Source organism: Marmota monax, unplaced genomic scaffold, assembly GCF_021218885.2.
Source record: "Marmota monax isolate L192 unplaced genomic scaffold, Marmota_monax_Labrador192_F-V1.1 WCK01_AAM20220418_F8-fsc00227, whole genome shotgun sequence".
Lineage (NCBI taxonomy): Eukaryota > Metazoa > Chordata > Mammalia > Rodentia > Sciuridae > Marmota > Marmota monax.
Genome location: NW_026695208.1, coordinates 725,657 through 744,225, shown reverse-complemented (window position 1 = coordinate 744,225; position 18,569 = coordinate 725,657). Strand labels below are relative to the sequence as shown.

The 18,569-nt window shown below is 33.6% G+C and overlaps 1 protein-coding gene across 8 annotated transcripts in view; it reads right to left on the bottom strand.

Annotated features, from left to right (window-relative positions):
• Nucleotides 1-1,773: 1,773 nt before the first annotated feature.
• The window catches only part of Senp6 (SUMO specific peptidase 6), a 119,782-nt gene continuing 102,986 nt past the window's right edge, over nucleotides 1,774-18,569 (bottom strand). For 7 of the 8 annotated variants that reach the window (XM_046430431.2, XM_046430432.2, XM_058574520.1 and 4 more), the window contains 6 exons: nucleotides 17,025-17,455; nucleotides 11,586-11,689; nucleotides 9,184-9,272; nucleotides 7,815-7,883; nucleotides 7,561-7,711; nucleotides 1,774-4,658 (listed from right to left, as the gene is read on the bottom strand). In XM_046430431.2, coding sequence (XP_046286387.1) covers nucleotides 4,449-4,658; nucleotides 7,561-7,711; nucleotides 7,815-7,883; nucleotides 9,184-9,272; nucleotides 11,586-11,689; nucleotides 17,025-17,455 — 1,054 coding nt within the window. In that variant the 3' untranslated portion in view covers nucleotides 1,774-4,448. The remainder of the gene's footprint in view (nucleotides 4,659-7,560; nucleotides 7,712-7,814; nucleotides 7,884-9,183; nucleotides 9,273-11,585; nucleotides 11,690-17,024; nucleotides 17,456-18,569) is intronic. The other variant, XM_046430433.2, reaches the window with a different exon arrangement.

Here is an 18,569-nt window from a genome sequence, read left to right as displayed (position 1 = left end):
TATTTAATATATCTGCACATTAGCATATTAAAAGCTCTAAGAAGCCATGTAAGAAAACCCACTTAACTTGGTTTAAACTGTTTCCAGCTTACTTGAATCTATTATCTATGAAAGCTAGTTATTAAATACACTTTTGAGAAGTGCATTGACACCTCAAAATTCTACTAAAGATTAAACAAAAATCAAAATTTTGCTTTTCATAGTCCCATGGCTCCTAGTGACCTATGCTTTAAGATTTCACAAACCGGGCTGGGGATGTGGCTCAAGCCATAGCGCGCTCGCCTGGCATGCGCGGGGCACTGGGTTCGATCCTCAGCACCACATAAAAATAAAATAAAGATGTTGTGTCCACCGAAAACTGAAAAATAAATATTAAAAAATTCTCTCAAAAACCATCCATTTGGTGATTAACCCAAGAATATTATCAAGAGTGATGGGCACTTGGGTTAGGGATGTAGCTCATTTGTTGAGCTCTTGCCAAGCATGTTGGGCTTTGGATTCAATCCCCAGAGCTGTCAAAAAAAGAAACAAAAACAACAAAACAAAACAGAAAAAACAAAGTGACTCTAGTACTTCACCATTTGCAGAATTTACTTTCTTCCTTTTAAAAATCAGGACTTTTGCCAGTCAAGGCTTGGTAACAATTTAATGACTTCATCAGATTTTCAATGAAAATTGTATGTGTGTCGGGGGTGTAGAGATAAAGGATCTGAGGGAAAGAAATACAAAGCTTCATTATTTTTGGAACCATAAATTTGAAAGTTAGCAGGGACATAGATCCTTTCAAATTAGTGGCTTGCTGCAGTTGGGTACCGGAAATACCTGGGAAATTCATGATACCAATGGGATTGAGACCTGGGCATGTGTTGTATGAAAAGCTTCCCCCATGAGTTTCATGCATATTTCTACATAAAAATACTGGTTTTGGACACTGCCCTCCTCACTGTAATCATATGCAACAAGGACTATTTAACTGTAATTGTTTTCAATAAAAATAAAATCCTCGTGCTGGGGATGTGGCTCAAGCGGTAGTGCGCTCGCCTGGCATGCGTGCGGCCCGGGTTCGATCCTCAGCACCACATACGAAACAAAGATGTTGTGTCCGCCGATAACTAAAAAATAAATATTAAAATTCTCTCTCTCTCTCTCTCTATAAATAAATAAATAAGTAAAATAAAATAAAATCTTCTATGCTTTTAACTTTTCTGTTTTACACCAGGGGTCTACGGCATCTTTCTTGTGAGTCCACTGCACCTTGATTTCCTTAACAGTAATTGAGAAGTCTGCCATTATTCCTTGATCTAGTTAATTCAGATGATAGGGCCAGTTTTTTTCCTAGTTTCACAGTGGTGAACTGATTCTTCCCATATTGGAAAATTTAAGTTTTGGAATAGCAGTTTTCATGACCCCTTTTCTTCTTCCTGAGAGTAAGAAAATTACAAATACACCTGAAACTCCTTTTGGAGTATTTCAGCACTTTTTTCCCCTTTTAAAACAGATAACACTTCCCAGTGCAGTCTGGTTTTCTTTGTACATTTGGTTGTCATATTGGTGAAACATTGATATCTGCTTGACAGGCTGGATATGCCCTCACAATAATCTCAATTTCCATTTGTCTCTAGAATAATCTGTAGAGCAGCTTTGATACCTGTGTCTGTTCTAGACACAGAGCACCACACAGCCTCATCTCTGTAAGCTACTGTTTTTTCTGACCAAGTTATTCTCTTCCACTGTAACATTCCCATAACTTTACTATACCAACTCTTGATCATATTACATATTAAAATATATTCTTTATTATTTCCAGTGAATTATCTGAGACTTTCAAGTACATTTTTAATTTTTAGGAAATTAAAACTGTTATTCTTTTTACATTACATCTTATAGTCTTCAGAGATCATGAATGGTTTTTAAAAAAAAATACTGAATTTATTTTGGTGACTTAAAACAAGATGTAATTTATGTAACCATTTTGTGTTTTAAAGTAAAACCTCCTACATTTAATTAAGAGTTTGAGTACAGGTTACTGTGCAAACAAAAGCTAACTATTCTAGGCTTAAATGAACTTGAAATAATGATTAAGTTTTCAACTGTCTGAAGTAGGTACAGCAACATTAAAGGGAAGGGACTAGTTAAACATCACTTTTGCTCCTAAAGTATCAAGAGCTAAGATACATACAAATTTTATGGCAAGTAATCTAAAACTCTTCTAAAAATGATTAACTGTTATTCTATCCCACAAGAAAACCAATACAACAGATCTATCTAATTAGTTAAGACACCAGATACTCGTCATGCAGTTTCAGTGTCTAGTAGCAAACCTCTAGACCTTAAAGTTGTTTCACAATTTCTAAATACTTATTAATCACATTTTAAAAGGCTGATATCCACTCTAAACTACATATAGAAGGTACCAGAGTACATAATTATTAAGTGCAACCTGACAGCCTCCAAAGATTTCAATATATATGCAATATATAATGCATTACTTTCAAAAATAAAATTTCACACAGGGTGGGACAAATACCAAATATCTGAGTACTCTTACCTCTAGATAGTTGACATACATCAATCTATATTTTTCATATTAAAATTAAAATACTGATAAGAGTTGGCCCAAGGGACAAGTTATAATTTTAGTTTATCAAAAATTATCTGTAAAATGTAACCACTTGAAATTAAAAGAAAAAAAAAACACTTTAGAATAGCTTTTCTCTCTCTCTCTCTCTCTTTCTTTCGAGATAGAATCTATGTTGCCCAGGTTGATCTTGATCTCTCAGGCTCAAGTGATCTTCATTTCTAGCCTTCAGAACAGATGCAATTATAGGCATGTGCGACCACATCCAGCCCCTGGGATAGTTTTTTTCAGTACCATCAAATTCTAGCAAAATACAGTTCATTGAAAAAACTTAGGTATTAGTTTTTAAAAAGATGTTCCGCTTTTTTGTCTTCGCTTCGCTAGAGATCCAAAAGCATTTTGCTGTACAACTCTTGCTTTTCATAACTGAATTAATTATCTAACCATTAGAACTAAGTTATTACTAAAAACCCTCTAAACTGTTTATCACCATACCAGAGCCAGCCAAGTTAAAAATAAAATAATTACTGACAATAGAAATGGCCTTTTAAAAATTATTATTTTTGTTATACTTGCATTTAAAAATTCATTCCTCATTTAACAAAAAATGACTTAAAATATATATTTCAAGTCTCATCTGGAAAGAATGTATATGATTTCATTTGAAAAATAATGAAGTTTCTACAAATATATGCAAGCTCTATATGAGTTGCAAATGTATCATCAGAATCTTCACATTTTAGTATTTTTATTTTTTTGGTGCTGGGGATTCAACTCAGTGCCCTCACATGAGCTAAGTATGCACTCTACCACTGAGCTATATTCCTAGACCCATATTTTAGCATTTCAAAGGGAGATTTTTGCTGCATTATGTGATTAAAGACAGTACTTTTACATGTAAAAATAATTTGCACTGAAAAACTCAAGCAAAAGTGATTTTGATACTTTATCAAAATAAGATCAAAATGAGCAATAAAAAATAGCAAAAGTTGTTACAAAAAATAGCAATTCCTATTTAAATTCCTGTTTATGCAGATTAAAAATGTTTATCAATTAACTACATCACACAGATTGCAGCATATTTGAAGATATAATATAGAAAGGTAACATGGGATATTTGAAATTCAAGCTGCACTTATCAAATAGTTTCAACCTGAGTCTTTGATGTCTTCAAAAATCCATTTGATAATAATGTATGCTAGTTATTTTTTGGTAGTATAATTCAAGGGTAGTTTTCTTTAAGTTACTCAATGCTGTTTATTCCTAAGTATGTGAAAATTATATATAAATATTTACTACACTTTTGGTTTTTCATAACACATGAGAGTGTATGAATTGAAAAGCTGTACTTTTTTCCTGTTGTACAAGTATATAAAGATGTTTTCTTAATTGAAAGTGCCTTAGATTTAATATTATTTTCACATTTTGAGTTATTTTAGAACAAATATAAAAGGTAAAAAGATTATCATAGATACTTAACTATTCCCATAAAATAAATCAAACCCACTGAAGGAACTATACAAGTTCACTAAAGAATGTATCAGATTAATCATTTCCTCCTATAAATATTTTTTTATTTATTTTGTGTTTAGAAGTTGCAGTTTTAAGTACTATTAACAGAAAATACATAACAAAAGCTTCCTAACAAGTGAAAAAAATAATTATAAATGCTGGAAAAATTGGCTTCATTAACATATTTACAGACTTTTACTTAATACATACTCCTTTGGAAATTAATTATATGACATTTATACAAGCATTAACATCTCCAAATCACTCTGAGTAGTGAGTACTTCAGTTCTTTACTGTCTGTCCCCAAAATTGAAAGTCATTTTATTTCTGAAAGCCACAAGCAACAATTGTCTTCTGGTCAGTCTGAGACACTGTTGACATACTGTTCTGTTCTTTCACCTAAAGATGCTTCTGTTGAGGAACTGTCCTTAGGCTGTTTCTTCTCTTTACTCTGATCTTCTTGCAGCTTCAGAATTATATTTCGAATTTCTTCTCTTTTTGTTCTCATTCTTGGGGGAGGAAACCAGTTTGATAAATTCATAGGTAGCTCAAAATTTAGTATGGGATTCTGAAAATCAAAGATTAAGTGTCTATTAGAAAATTATAATCAATAACATTTTAGCTTCAATTACAAAAACAGTCCAAAGTTAAAAATGAAAATATCAATTGAAGTTGATTTACATGCATGTCTAAGTTTGTCCAGATGGACCCAACTACTATGTATGACCAACCATAAAGATCTTAAAAAAAAAAAAATTCATTCTTAATATAGGCATATTCAGATTCATATACATATATTAAGAAATTATGTACATCATAAATTTGTATCTAGTACAAATAAAAGGAATGATTTTTAAAAAAGAAAGTATCAATATATATTTATTCATTACCTATCATATGCCAGGCAATATGCTGGGTACCAGAAATGTAAGACAATTTCTGTGTATATAGATCTTATAGTCTTGATTAAAGGCTGGCAAACTATAACCACTAAGCCAAATTCTGCATATCCATTATTTTAGTAAAGTTTTTTTTTTTTTTTCTTTTCTTTTTGGCAATGCTGGATACCAAACACAGGGCCTCCCCCTCATGCATGACAGGCAAGTGCTCTACCATTGAGTGACATCCCTAGCCCATGTTTTATTAGAATACAAACACATAATCTCATTCATATATGGTGTATGGGTGTAGAACTTAGAGTAGCAGAGTGGCAACAGAGATCGTATGGCTATATAGCCTAAAAAAAAATACTTAACTTTCTTGTCCTTTATAAAAAGGTTTGTCAGCCCCAGGCCAGACAGAAAGATAATTCAATGGTGAATACGACAAATATTACGACATAAGTATAGAACACTATGAGAATAAATATCTAAGGGCTAATACTATTCTAGGAGAGTAAACCTGAAGAACAAGTAAACATTAGCCAGTCAAGAAAAGACAGAAGCAATAGTGAAGAGTATTCCAGCAAGAAATGTGTAATACAGCTTAGAGAAAAGAAAGGACAAGACACAAAATGAAAAACTGAGTAACTTTCTGCTGGCTGATATATAGAACGCTAGAATGACAATGCTCAGAAAATGAGGCTAAAGCTTAGATAGATACTAGATCATACAGGTCATTTGAAACTTGTTGGTCTTTAACTCAAAAGCAAGAAGAAGCCACTGAAATATTTAAGGCAGGACTGGAGAGAAGGAAAATACTCATTTGCGAAAGAACCATGGAGGCTGAGTGAAGCTCCAACAACCTTACAAATCTGCATCTTCTCTGAGCGCTGTGCTTAGCTGTATCCTGAGCATTTCAGCTCTTTTTGGAAGCCTGGATGAAGCCATTGGATTACGAAACAATTTACTTGGAATGAACAGTGAACATTTTTGCTTTTATAAAGAAACACTAGCATGTATCTGGCTTTTTTTTTTTTCATGGTAATTTTAGGGCACACTCTTGAATGCAATAAAGCTGTGGTTGGATAAGGTTGAGTTGGTGCTATCTCAGAGGTATAGAGGAGTCAAGCAACTGCTGTAACAAACAACGCCAGAGTCTCAGGGTTAGAGGGAATCTTATAACTGACTTATGCCTCTCAAGCATAAGAGAATGGATCATGCTGAAGGGGTATGGGGACACCAGGTATTCACTCTACCCTGGAGATGTGGTAGACCCTGGAAGCTGGGAGGCTTCTGTGACCCCTCTCTAGATGATAGTTCCTGAGGGAGAAAACTCTTTAGAATGGCTGCTTCACAATGGTTGTATGAACCCTTCTAGTGAATTTAGAGCACTTGTCATTATAAAATAGAAGTACAGGCAGTGAAGGGAAGATATTAGTAATAATAACAATATAATCATCATGGTGGCTACTAAAAAAAGTAACATGATTAGATTTGGGTTTTTGAAAACAATTATGAAAAAGAGAAGGCAGAAAGAATGGGAATATGAAACAGAAGAATGGGAATCAATACAGAAGCCTTCAAGAGTGGTGCTAGCACACTGGACTTGGAAAGAAACAGCAGGGACAAGGTAATGAATGCATTGATATCTAAGAGTCAGTATTTTGTGACTCATCCACTGGACAGTGGGTGAAGAACTAAGGAGTCAAGATAACTAAGGAATATCTAAGGGAGAAATGTATGGTACTATTACTCTGAAGTTAAAGGAAGAGAGTGAAAAATTAATGGTCAACAATGTTAAATGGTTATGGGAAGTAAAGAACAATTTTAACATAAGGGTAAGGATAATGCCAGATATCAGAGATCTGAGGAACAAGTATGAAATGGAGACAGTAAATACAATTATTTTTCAAGAAATATATCTGTGTCCTGGTGTGGTGGTGCATTTCTGTAATCCTATCAGCTTAGGAAGCTGAGACAGGAGGATTGCAAGTTCAAAGCCAGCTTTAGCAAGTTAGTGAGACCACGTATCTAAATAAAAAATAAAAAGGGCTGTGGATGTGGCACAGTGGTTGGTTCAATCTCTGGTACAAAAAAAAAAAAAAATCTGTGATGGGGAGAAATGAGACAGTAGGAACTACAGGAGAGATTAGTTAAGGTGGAAACAACCAGTGGACAGGACAGGTTGATCAGCACTGGATTTGGTGACCTGTATGTCTTTTAAAAGTGTTCCAATTAGTACTGGGCATGGTGGAACATTCCTAAAATTCCAGCAACAAAAGGAAGGGGATTCCAAGTTTGAGGCCAGCCTGAGCCACTGAAGGACAGCCAGTCTCAAAATTTAAATAGGGCTGGGGATGTAGCTCAATGGTAGAGTGCCTCTAGCTTTGATTCCCTGTATTGCAAAGAATTTTTTTTAACAGTTCTCCAATTGTTAAGTTTTTCCTCCCTGGAATAATTTTTGAAACCACAGTTTTCAAACTCTAAAATAGTTGCTCACTATACAAAATAGTTGTTCATTATACAAAAAATAAAGTCAAATACACATTTCATTATCAATTATGTCAGATCCAAAAAACTAAAACTCACCTCGAAAAAGCTCTCTACATACTGTAATACATATACACCACAATCACTAAAGTTGTTTTGCTGTGGTACTTTTGGATTAGAGCCTTTCATAACATCTTTAGAAAAACTTCTTTTGCTTCCTTTTTTAACTTCCCATTCCACTTCTAAATACCTGCAATAATGCATATGCAATAAATTATACACATATAAATATACAAACTGCCTCATCTCTAACAGAATACAAAACAAAGTGTGAGGTGCAATTCTGAACTTACTCTCTTAGAATTTTGACAACATTTGACCGAGAAGGGCCTCTGAGTGAATCCATAAGTAGGATACAAGGTCTGCAGAGTACAAATGACCAAAAATTGAATATTTCACAATGTTACAAAAGCATAAAAAGACTAATAGCATATTAACATAAAATTTTAAAAACTTCAGAATTTACTTGTTTACCTCAGTAAATACCAGAAGAAAAATAAACTTTAGAGAGACAAGCAGCCTAGTAATTAGGTATTGATGGTTATAGTAAACATTGAGTTGTAAAATATTAATGTAACCCTTGGTTATAAATATGTTACACTAAATTTCCATAATTGATTCCTAATAATACTTTAAAAATTTAGCAGAAAAACAAAAGTATGAAAATTTGAACATTCACTCCACTTAAAAAAAACAAAAACAAAAAAACCCAGTGGGGCCATGTGAAAGTAGAAGGAAAATAACCCCATTAAAAAAAATAAGGCCTATTACAAATATTAAGACATTTAACTATCACATAAAAGCAACAGTTTAGGGTGTGTGTGTGTGTGTGTGTGTATGTTTTAAGATTCTACCATAGAACACTTAATTCAAATCCAATTTTCAAAGAACTTCAATTCTATACAGCTATGTTGTAAACCCAAGTAAGTACATGAAGTGCCAAATGTCCTGAAATAATAAGATCTAGACCAATTTTAGCTAAATTTTTGGGGGGGGGGGATCTGGAGTAGACTTTCTTGCTGTGTGTGCCAAGGTTTTTTTAACCCACAGCCTCAAGCATACTAAACCACATGCTCTACTCCTGAGCTACATCCCCTTGTCCTGAGGGGACTACCAGAGGTATCTATCTGTGTTTACTTTTGTAAATTAAGTTTGCTTTTCAAAGTCTCCTATAAACAAAGTCAAAGGAGATAAAGTCTAGAAATAATTAAATTTGGGATCTCTGGAGAGACTTCAAAACACACATGTACTTCTGAAAACTAACAGTGATTTACTCTCATTTGGGGTTCCTATATGAAATGTATCCCTTAGTGCTGATGTGACTCACTCCACGGCCCCGATGTAGGAGTTACGGAACCAGTGTAAACTCCAAACCTGTGTTAACTGTTTTGACATGTGTTTTCTGCTCCAAAACACAGTATACTAAAAAGAATAATGGTTAACTATTGAGACATATATGTATATCCATAGATGAAGAGTTTAGAAAAATGGGCAAATCGGGGACTGAAATAATTACTCATTCTCCCTTCCTTTATCCCTGGTGGCACACCCCACTTTTCCTCAATGATCCTGACAGCATTTGTGAATTATACTTAAATATTTGTTTAAGCAAAAACTATTTAAATAACATCATATAGTTTACAAGACATAGTTATTGCTTACTGTTTACAGATAGTAGGCTTTAAATGCCACTGTCCTATTTCTGAATTGCAATTGTCATCAGCAAGGAATCCATCATCACTGCTATCATCCTATAAGAGACAGCATACTATTAGTACTTAAAATATGGATTTCAAATTAGGGATGCTCAACCTGTATATATTGGGAAAAAAAACATCTACAGTCATTCGTTGTTAACCAAGGGACATCACAAAAAAAAAAAAAAAAAAGTGTTTTCTTGATTCGTATTTCTCTAATTACTAGAGATGTTGAACATTTTTTCATATATTTGTTGACTGTATATCTTCTTCTGAGACATGTATGTTCAGCTCCTTAGCCCATTTATTGATTGGGTTGTTTGATTTTTTGGTATTAAGTTTTTTGAGTTCCTTTATATATTCTGGAAATTAGTGCTCTATCTGATGTGCATGTAACAAAAATTTGATCCCAAAATGTAGGCTCTCAATTCACCTCACTGATAGTTTCTTTTGTTGAGAAGGAACTTTTTTAGTTTGAATCCATTCCATTTATTGATTTATGATTTCATTTCTTGCACTTTAGGAGTACTCTAAGATTTCATCTCACTCCGGTCAGAATGGCAATTATCAAGAATAAAAACAACAATAAGTGTTGGTGAGGATGTGGGGGGAAAGGCACACTCATATATTGCTGGTGGGACTGCAAACTGGTGCAGCTAGGAAAGCAGTATGGAGATTCCTTAGAAAACTTGGAATGGAATCACCATTTGACCCAGCTATCCCACCCCTTGCTCTATACCCAAAGGACTTAAAAACAGCATACTACAGTGACATAGCTACATCAATGTTCATAGCAGCACAATTCACAATAGCTAAATTCGGGAACCAACCTAGATGCCCTTCCATAGATGAATGAATAAAGCAACTATGGTATTTATACATAATGGAATATTACTCAGCAATAAAAGAGAATATAAAATTATGGCATTTGCAGGTAAATGAATGGAGCTGGAGAACATCATGCTAAGTGAAGTAAGCCAATCCCCAAAAACCAAAGGCCAAATGTTTTTTCTGTTAAGGAGATGTTAATCCATAATGGGGGTCGGAGAGCAAGCATGGGATGAGTGGAAGAATTTTGGATGGGGCAAAGGTGAGAGCAGGAGGGGCATGGGAGTAGGAAAGATGGTGGAATGAGGTGGACATCATTACCCTAGGTACACGTATAACTGCATGAATGATGTGACCCTACTTTTGGTACAATCAGAGAAGTCAAAAATTGTGCTCCATTTGTGTACAATGAATCAAAGAGCAATCTGCTGTCATGTATAACTGATTAGAACAAATAAGTTAAAAAAATAATTTTAAAAAATGCAAAAAAAAGTGCTTTCTTGGTTTGCTAGTAGTAGATTAAGCAAAAAGAAAAAAATAGTACAGTATGAAGCAATCTTTACTTTTATGTAAACAAAGTTTGTCCTAACAACTAGAGAAAGGTCAAAAAAATAAATAATAATTGGCTGTAGGGTGCTTATGATTTTTTAATATAAGGTTCTATTTAATTGAAACTATAAAATAGTTTCAAAAACACACTTCTTGGGGCTGGGTATATAGCTCAGTTGGTAGACTGCTTGCCTCACATGCACAAAGCCCTGGGTTCAATCCCTAGCACCACAAACAAAACAACAACAACAACAACAAAAATAAATAAATAAAATAAAACCATACACTTCTTAATATTCATAATGGATATTAGAATTCACTTATGTTCTGCTCTTGTCAAGATACATATACATTAAATTAAAAGAAAAAAATCACTGGAGACACTTCAGAGAGATAATATTTGTATGCTCACATACTACATAATTTCAAATTTAAACATTTTCCTGTTGAATGTCAAGTTTCTACAAAGTATGACCCAAAAATTCTTTGAAAGAGGAAGTAGGGTAGAAGGTGTTAGCTGGGTTTTGGTAAGAGAAATAAAACATTTTTTTGGTGGCACTGGGGATTGCTTAAATCCAATGGCACTCTACCACTGAACCATATCCCCAACTTATTACTCTCTATATTAATTTATATAGAGACAAGGTCTCATTAAGTTACTAAGGCTGGTTTTCACCTTGATCCTCCTGCCTTGTCCCCCAGAGTTGCTGGGATTACTGGTGTATGCCACCATGCCCAGGTGAGAATTAATTTTATATTAAAACTTTCAGAGGTCATGTTAGGGTCAGCCCAGATCAGAGTGGCAAGACAACAGCAGTACTAATACATTTATCCTGGGAACCTTTGACTTGAAACCTAAATTTGTGTTTGGAGCTATGACCCAAATTTCAGAAGCCATGATGAGATTTTACTGGTTGAAGGACCTGCTTACATGATCCTAAAGAAAAATTTTAGATAAAACAGAATATTTTTCCAGGCTTTCAGTTTTACCTGATTATCTTGATCTTCTGAGAAGTCAATTAGTTCATCTTCAAGCATTTTACTACCTTCAGCTGATTCATCACCATAGCTTAGTCTGATTTTGCTTAAGCCATCTGTATCAACAAGAAACATATATTAAAAAAGATCATCATGCCTATAATTAATAAAATATAATGCTAAAATTAATGCTCATAGTTAATCAATGATATAGTAGTTCAATGATATAATAGTTAAGGATATAAAATCTATTTTATCATGTAATCTCACAAAAAAAGCAAGTTATTTTAATTGACATATCAATTACCAAATTGTTTCTACTACTTAGACCCTGAAACTCATTAAAATTTAAAAACTAGGTATCAGTTATGATTAAACGTACACATACTTAAAATACATAATGAATGAATATATGTAGATAAACATTGTTGTATTAGGTAGTCCAGATATTTTAAACTCATAATAGAAGTTACAACAATCTGAAAATAATATAAATGCTAAATAACAAAACCAGCAAACTTTAGAACACAAAATAATGTATAATTTTAAAATTAAAACTGTGAAAATATAAATTATACAATAAATGTAAAAAAATTGATTAAAATAAAGCACCACAAAAAAAGCAGTTATTGAGAAAAGCTACAATGACTACTTTAATGGGTGCTTTTGTTCCAAGAAACTAAATCATTAAATCAACTGTTTTGCTGACTGAAAAAAAAATTATTTACATAAAACATTTCAAAGAAATATAAGATGTAGATGAAAGCAATTAAGCCCAAGTCAGGGATTTTAATACCAAATATATCAATATTGTTTAATTCAGAGCACAGCATTTACAAAATTTAGAAGGCATGACTTCTAGGTTATTTTAGATAAAGTTTATTTTAGTATAAGTTTAGTTTTCGTATAAGGGGTCAAAATATTAATATAAAAATGTTGGGAAGGAAGCAAAATGAAATGTACTCCTGAAAAGACACAAAAGTCTAAATATTATTAAATATTATTAAATATACACATACCTAAAATATTATGATCAGTTATTATTAAAATAACTATTCAAACATAATGGTAAACCATTTTGTTATACAAACCATAATCTCCTCATCTTATCTTTTTCAAAACTGCATTTTTATGTTTGTTTAAAGTTAAAACACCTTTATTTGAATAACATTTGCCCAAAATTTGCCCAAACCCTCTGGCAATTAAGAATCAGTAAATCACAATCAGGTTAGTATTATTAATCAGGTTATTAGCAGCAAGTCATTCTTATCTACAGAAACTGTGGTCATATGAATATTTACCTTACATCAATTAAATTGTATGTGCATTTCAAAAACATATTAAATTAAATAATTCATTTAATTCCCTCCTTTATTACTGTCAATAAACAAATGACCTGGAATAAATAAATGGTAGCAATTCAATCAGTTTTTCTTTTTTTGGTACCAGGGATTGAACCCAGCAGCACTTAACCATTGAGACACATCCCCAACCCATTTTTGTTCCCATATTTTTTACTTTTTGACAGGGTCTTGCCAAGTTGTTCAGGATCTCACTGAGTTGCTGAGGCTGAATTTGAACTCAGAAATCTGCCTGAGCCTCTCTAGCTCCTGGGATTACAGGCATGTGCCACCATGCTGGGCTCAATCAATCTTTCTATCAATAAATGTAAGTTCCTGAGAGTTTCTCATAGTGAGACCATCTGAAGATGATTTTGAGTCTCAAGTTTAAACACATTTCATGTACCCTAGCAAGTTAACTATTTCATATGGTGCCCAACTGAAAAAATAGCAAGTGCTTTTCACACACTGACTTAAAAATCCTAATATCTGGGATTAGATATAATTCCATTTACATACAACTGCACTTTGTCTAACATTAGTAGTCAATACTGGTAACTATGTCTTTGATAGCTAAAATTATGTTAAAACGGTCTAAAATACACAATTTAAATCCTGATTAATATGCTATCATTGTATATAGGACAGACTGCTTAAGCATCCTTTCTGAGGTGGTTGGCAAAGGCACATCTAAAGAGCACTCTTATTTAATGTACTTTTGGGTAATGATGCATTGGAAACATCTGATTAAAACTATAGAACCTCATTACCCAAGTGTGCAGAGACCCACTTTAGAGCACTATTTCAAACTGTGGGACACTATCAATCCTGGACTAAAGCAAGCACTAAGAAAATAGTACAGGTGTTATCACAAATACAAAAAATGAAAAATCAATATTCTGTGAAACACTTGTTTCATAAGCCTTTGATTGGGGATATAACTCAGTGGAAGAACACTCACCTAGCATATGTGAGGCCTTGGATTCAATCCCCTACACCACAAGAGTGAAAAAACAAAAAAGACGAAACTCTCTACCCTTCAGCTATCATTTGCCTCTCCCCACATTCCCGCCTCCCTCCCATGAAGATATAATTGGTGTCAGTGCACATATACTGAAAACAAAACAAATGCATTAACTATAATTAAAAAATGAATGGGATAAACAGATATTAATACATGACACATACTTTAATTTTGGTCCTCATTAGAATTTTTTATGCTGTTCACTCAAATTTTAACTGGCTATTCAACTTGAGCAGAACTTTAATTTGTAGGAGAGGGCACTAGGAATCTGTGGAGTTTGTGTATTAAAAAGCCCTAAGCTTTATTTACATTGCTCTTTAATTCATTTCACATTAAAGTATTTTTGGTTAACTCATCAAAGGAATACCTTCTCTTGTGTTACTTTCTTAAGAGGATCCTTGCTGAGGATCAAGCCCATGGGTTTGTACTTAACCACTAAAATATTTCCCCTGGCTTCTCTTTTTAATAGTGCTGAAATAAAATTCATATAACTTTCAATCACTTAATGCATATAATCCAGTGTTTTTCATAGTTAGCCCTCTGTATCCACGGGTTCTCTGTTGATTCAACTAATTATAGATCAAAAATATTTAAAAATATTTTTACTGTACATGTATGGATTTTTTTCCTTGTCATTATTCTCTAAATACAGTATAACAACTATGTACACAACATTTATATTGTATTACATAATGTAATTCAGCATACTTACTGTAGTAAAGTATACTTTAAGAGATGCTCTAAAGTATATGGGAGTAAGTGCACAACTTGTATGCAAATATGCCACTTCATTTAAAGGACTTGAGATTCCATAGATTTGGGTGTACTTGGGGGAAAGCAAGAAGATCGGTAACCAATTCTCCATGGATACCAGAGGATAACTATATATTCATACATTTGTACAAGTATCATTGCAATCAATGCTGCCAACCCTACCCCTGCATCGCTACAGAATAAATCCAGGGCCTCAGGCATGCAAGGCAGGCACTCTACCCCTGAGTTACATGTCCAATCCCTACAATCAAGTTTAAAACCTCAAAAAGAAAAAAACCCAGTACTCAATAGCTTTCCTTTACCATTGCCACATTCCTGTCCTTGACTACTACCAAAAAAAAAAAAAAAAAAAAAAAGTCCTAAGCAGTCAATGTCTATGCTACAGATTTTCCTGTTCTGGAGATTTCAAATAAATGCGTAGTTTTATCCTCAAGTATTAAACCACTGAAATTGGAAAAATAATAGGCAAGCATTTTGCCTACTTTTATTCTATTTCCTGACTAATGAAATAAGACTGGAAAATGAGCTAGAAAAGTATTTATCTGCTTGGCCTCTGTTGAAGTTTCCTGCATGTTTTCCTTTTCTGCTTCTTCTCTCTCAAAGGTAAACTACTCCAGAGTTGAAATCAACTTTATGCAGCTTAGTAGGCCCAACAAATCAAAATATTCTTACAAGAGCTCAACAAAAGTTTCTGACTCACAAAATAATACAAGCTGGTAGAAGTACCAAGAGTATGTTCAGCACTCATAATTTTCAACATGTTCTTTCTGAATCCACATAATTTCTTCTATGGCCTATTCCACATATTTTTTCCCATCCAAACAAAATATATTAAATCTATTTTCATTTTAATAAATCTGCAAGGCACACACTATATCATATTATGGGTTTTATGGAACAGACTTACAAATCTTTTTTTAAATTGACACATAGCACTTGTACATATTCTTAGGATTCTACACATTTTTGTAGCTCAATGGTAAAGTAAAGCATTTTCCTCACATGCATAAGGCCTTGAGTTTGTTCACCAGGACTAAAAAAAGATTTGTATATATTTATAGGATAACATGTGATATGTTGATAGAGGTATACTTTTTGTAGTGTTTAAATTAAGATATAGAATGGACTCTTGTGCATTGGAAAGAAAATTATATAACTGACTTAATACAAAATATAAGAATTTAAAGAGAATTTTTAGATTCTTATGAGAGAAGCTAGAAATATGCAACTAACTCAAGGAGAAGAAAATCAATTTATTAGAGAGGATGAGAAATAAAAAGGTAGAAGTTGGGGTTGGGGGTATAGCTCAGTGGCAGAGCACTTGCCTAGCATGTTTGATCAAACTTTCCAGGTTTAATCCCTAGCACTTTAACAAACAAACAAAAGCAGAAGTTGGAGTGGTGCCCCTCTTCCTATTTAAAATAGTAAAGAATGAAGAATGAAGCTTCAATAGCTTACAGGAGAAAAACTTTCATCTTCTTTCTTTCTTTTTGGTACTGGGGATTGAATCCAGGGGTGCTTAATCCCTGAGCTACATCCCAACCCTTTTTAAATATTTTATTAGACAGGGTCTCACTGAGTCATTAAGCCCCTGTAAGTTGCTGAGGCTGGCTTTGAACTCATGATCCTCCTGCTACAACTTCCCGAGCTGCTGGGATCATAGGCATGCACCCAGCTAAAGCTTTAATTTTTGCTTCTGGCCACTTGTACTCAATTCACCAGTCTGTAAACTGAGAATAATGAATTTATTAGCTTTATAGATCTAGGACTATACAACTACTGTTAATTTTGAATACAGAAAATCTCCTATGAAATTTCATAAGTGGGAAAATAAAAACCTTGAACAGGTTGAGTAACCCTTATCTGAAATGTTTGGAACCAGAATTACACACAGCCTGAAGGTAATTTTATACAACATTTAATATATCTGCATTTTAACTGGAACCATCACAAGGTCAGGTATAGAAATTTTCCATTTGTTGTATAATGTTTCAGATTTTGAAGCACTTAAGATTTCAGACTAGGGATACGTAACCTATTCTACAATTTCAAAACTGAACTTGTAGAGGAAAAGGGAGGAGAATGACTATTAAAGAAGCACAAGGAGATTTTCTGGAGTGATGAAAAGGTTTTAAATTTTGGTTGTGGTAGTGATTATATGACAGTATACAATCACACAGCTCAAGCTATACTGATACAATGAGTGAATGTTATTCTAAGTGTAATATATATCAATAAACAGGACTTTTAAAAATCTGATTGTTTAATCCTATTCTGGATTCTTTCATTCTTTCAGAACACAGAAATACATACCTGGATGATGCACAGAACTCAAACATTCATTCTGTAGGCCATTCTCATTTTTAGTCCTATCAACTACTTTCTGGCATGCAGATTCTCCTTTATTGGATTCTTCATTTTCACTTGCAGTATGATTTATTTTTTTCACACTACATTTCACACTGCATATGTTTCTCCGATAACAAGGGTCACTTTCTTCCTGTCCAGCACTTGAATCAGTTACAGCTAGGCAATGTTTTTTATTTAGCATCTTCTTAATTACAGGCTTGGCAGAAGAGTTTTGTGAACAACTGTCCATTTCACTGGCAGAAGGAGAAGAAATACAACTATCTTCTATAGTTGAACTTTTTTGTATGACTGCATTTTCATGGTAATGAGGATTAGGTTCATACTTTGGTTTTTCCAAACCAGGGAAACACACAACAGCCAAAAACCAGTGTGCGCTGTAAAAAACAAATGAAACTACTAAATATGTTATTAGAAAAGTTTATTATATTCGGTAGTAAATACCAATTAAATGTTTTTTTCTAAAGCTTTTGTGAACAAATGTAACAATGCTAATTTTTTTCAATTCTCAAATCATTTATACCTGTTTTCATGTGTATGTATGATCACTGTTAACAATACAATGTCTATTCAAAAATAACACAAATTTTTATTAAAACCATGTAGCCTAATATATATATATATATATATTTTTTTTTTTTTTTTAGGGGGATAACAAGGATTGAAGTCAGGGGCACTTGACCACTGAGCCACATGCCCAGCCCCATTTTGTATTTTATTTAGAGACAGGGTCTCACTGAGTTCCTTAGCACCTCGCATTTGCTGAGGCTGGTTTTGAACTTGCGATCCTTATATCTCAGCCTCCTGAGCTGCTGGGATTACGGGTATGTATCACTGCGCCTGGCACTGAATTCACTTTTTTTTGTTTGTTTTTTAGTTGTACATGGACAAAATATTTTTATTTATTTTTATGCGGTGCTGAGGATCGAACCCAGTGCCTCGCATATATAAGGCACGCGCTGTAATGTTGAGCTATAGCCCCAGCCCCTGAATTCACTTTTAAACAATCTTCTGATCTGCTTCTTGTTTTTAAAATGAAAAATTCCTTTTAAAAACCTTTCATCAGGCTGGGGTTGTGGCTCAGTGGTAGAGTGGTTGCCTCTCATATGTGAGGCATTGGGTTCGATCCTTAGTACCACATAAAAATAAACAAACAAGGGGCTGGGGTTGTGGCTCAGCGGTAGAGCACTTGCCTAGCATGTGCGAGGCCCTGGATTCGATCCTCAGCACCACATAAAAATAAATAAATAAATAAAGGTATTATGTCCAACTACAACTAAAAAATAAAAATATTAAAAAATAAACATTATTGTGTCCATTTAAATATTTTTTATCATGTCTGTTTTTATTATTAATAAGTAGGAAGGAAAATATGTATATGAATAATCCTTTGTTTCATGCTATATTGAAATGTATCTACTCTAGTCATTGTTACAAAATTTCAAGCATTAGTAAAGAATTCCAGCCATCAAGTAGATGCTGGCATGTTGC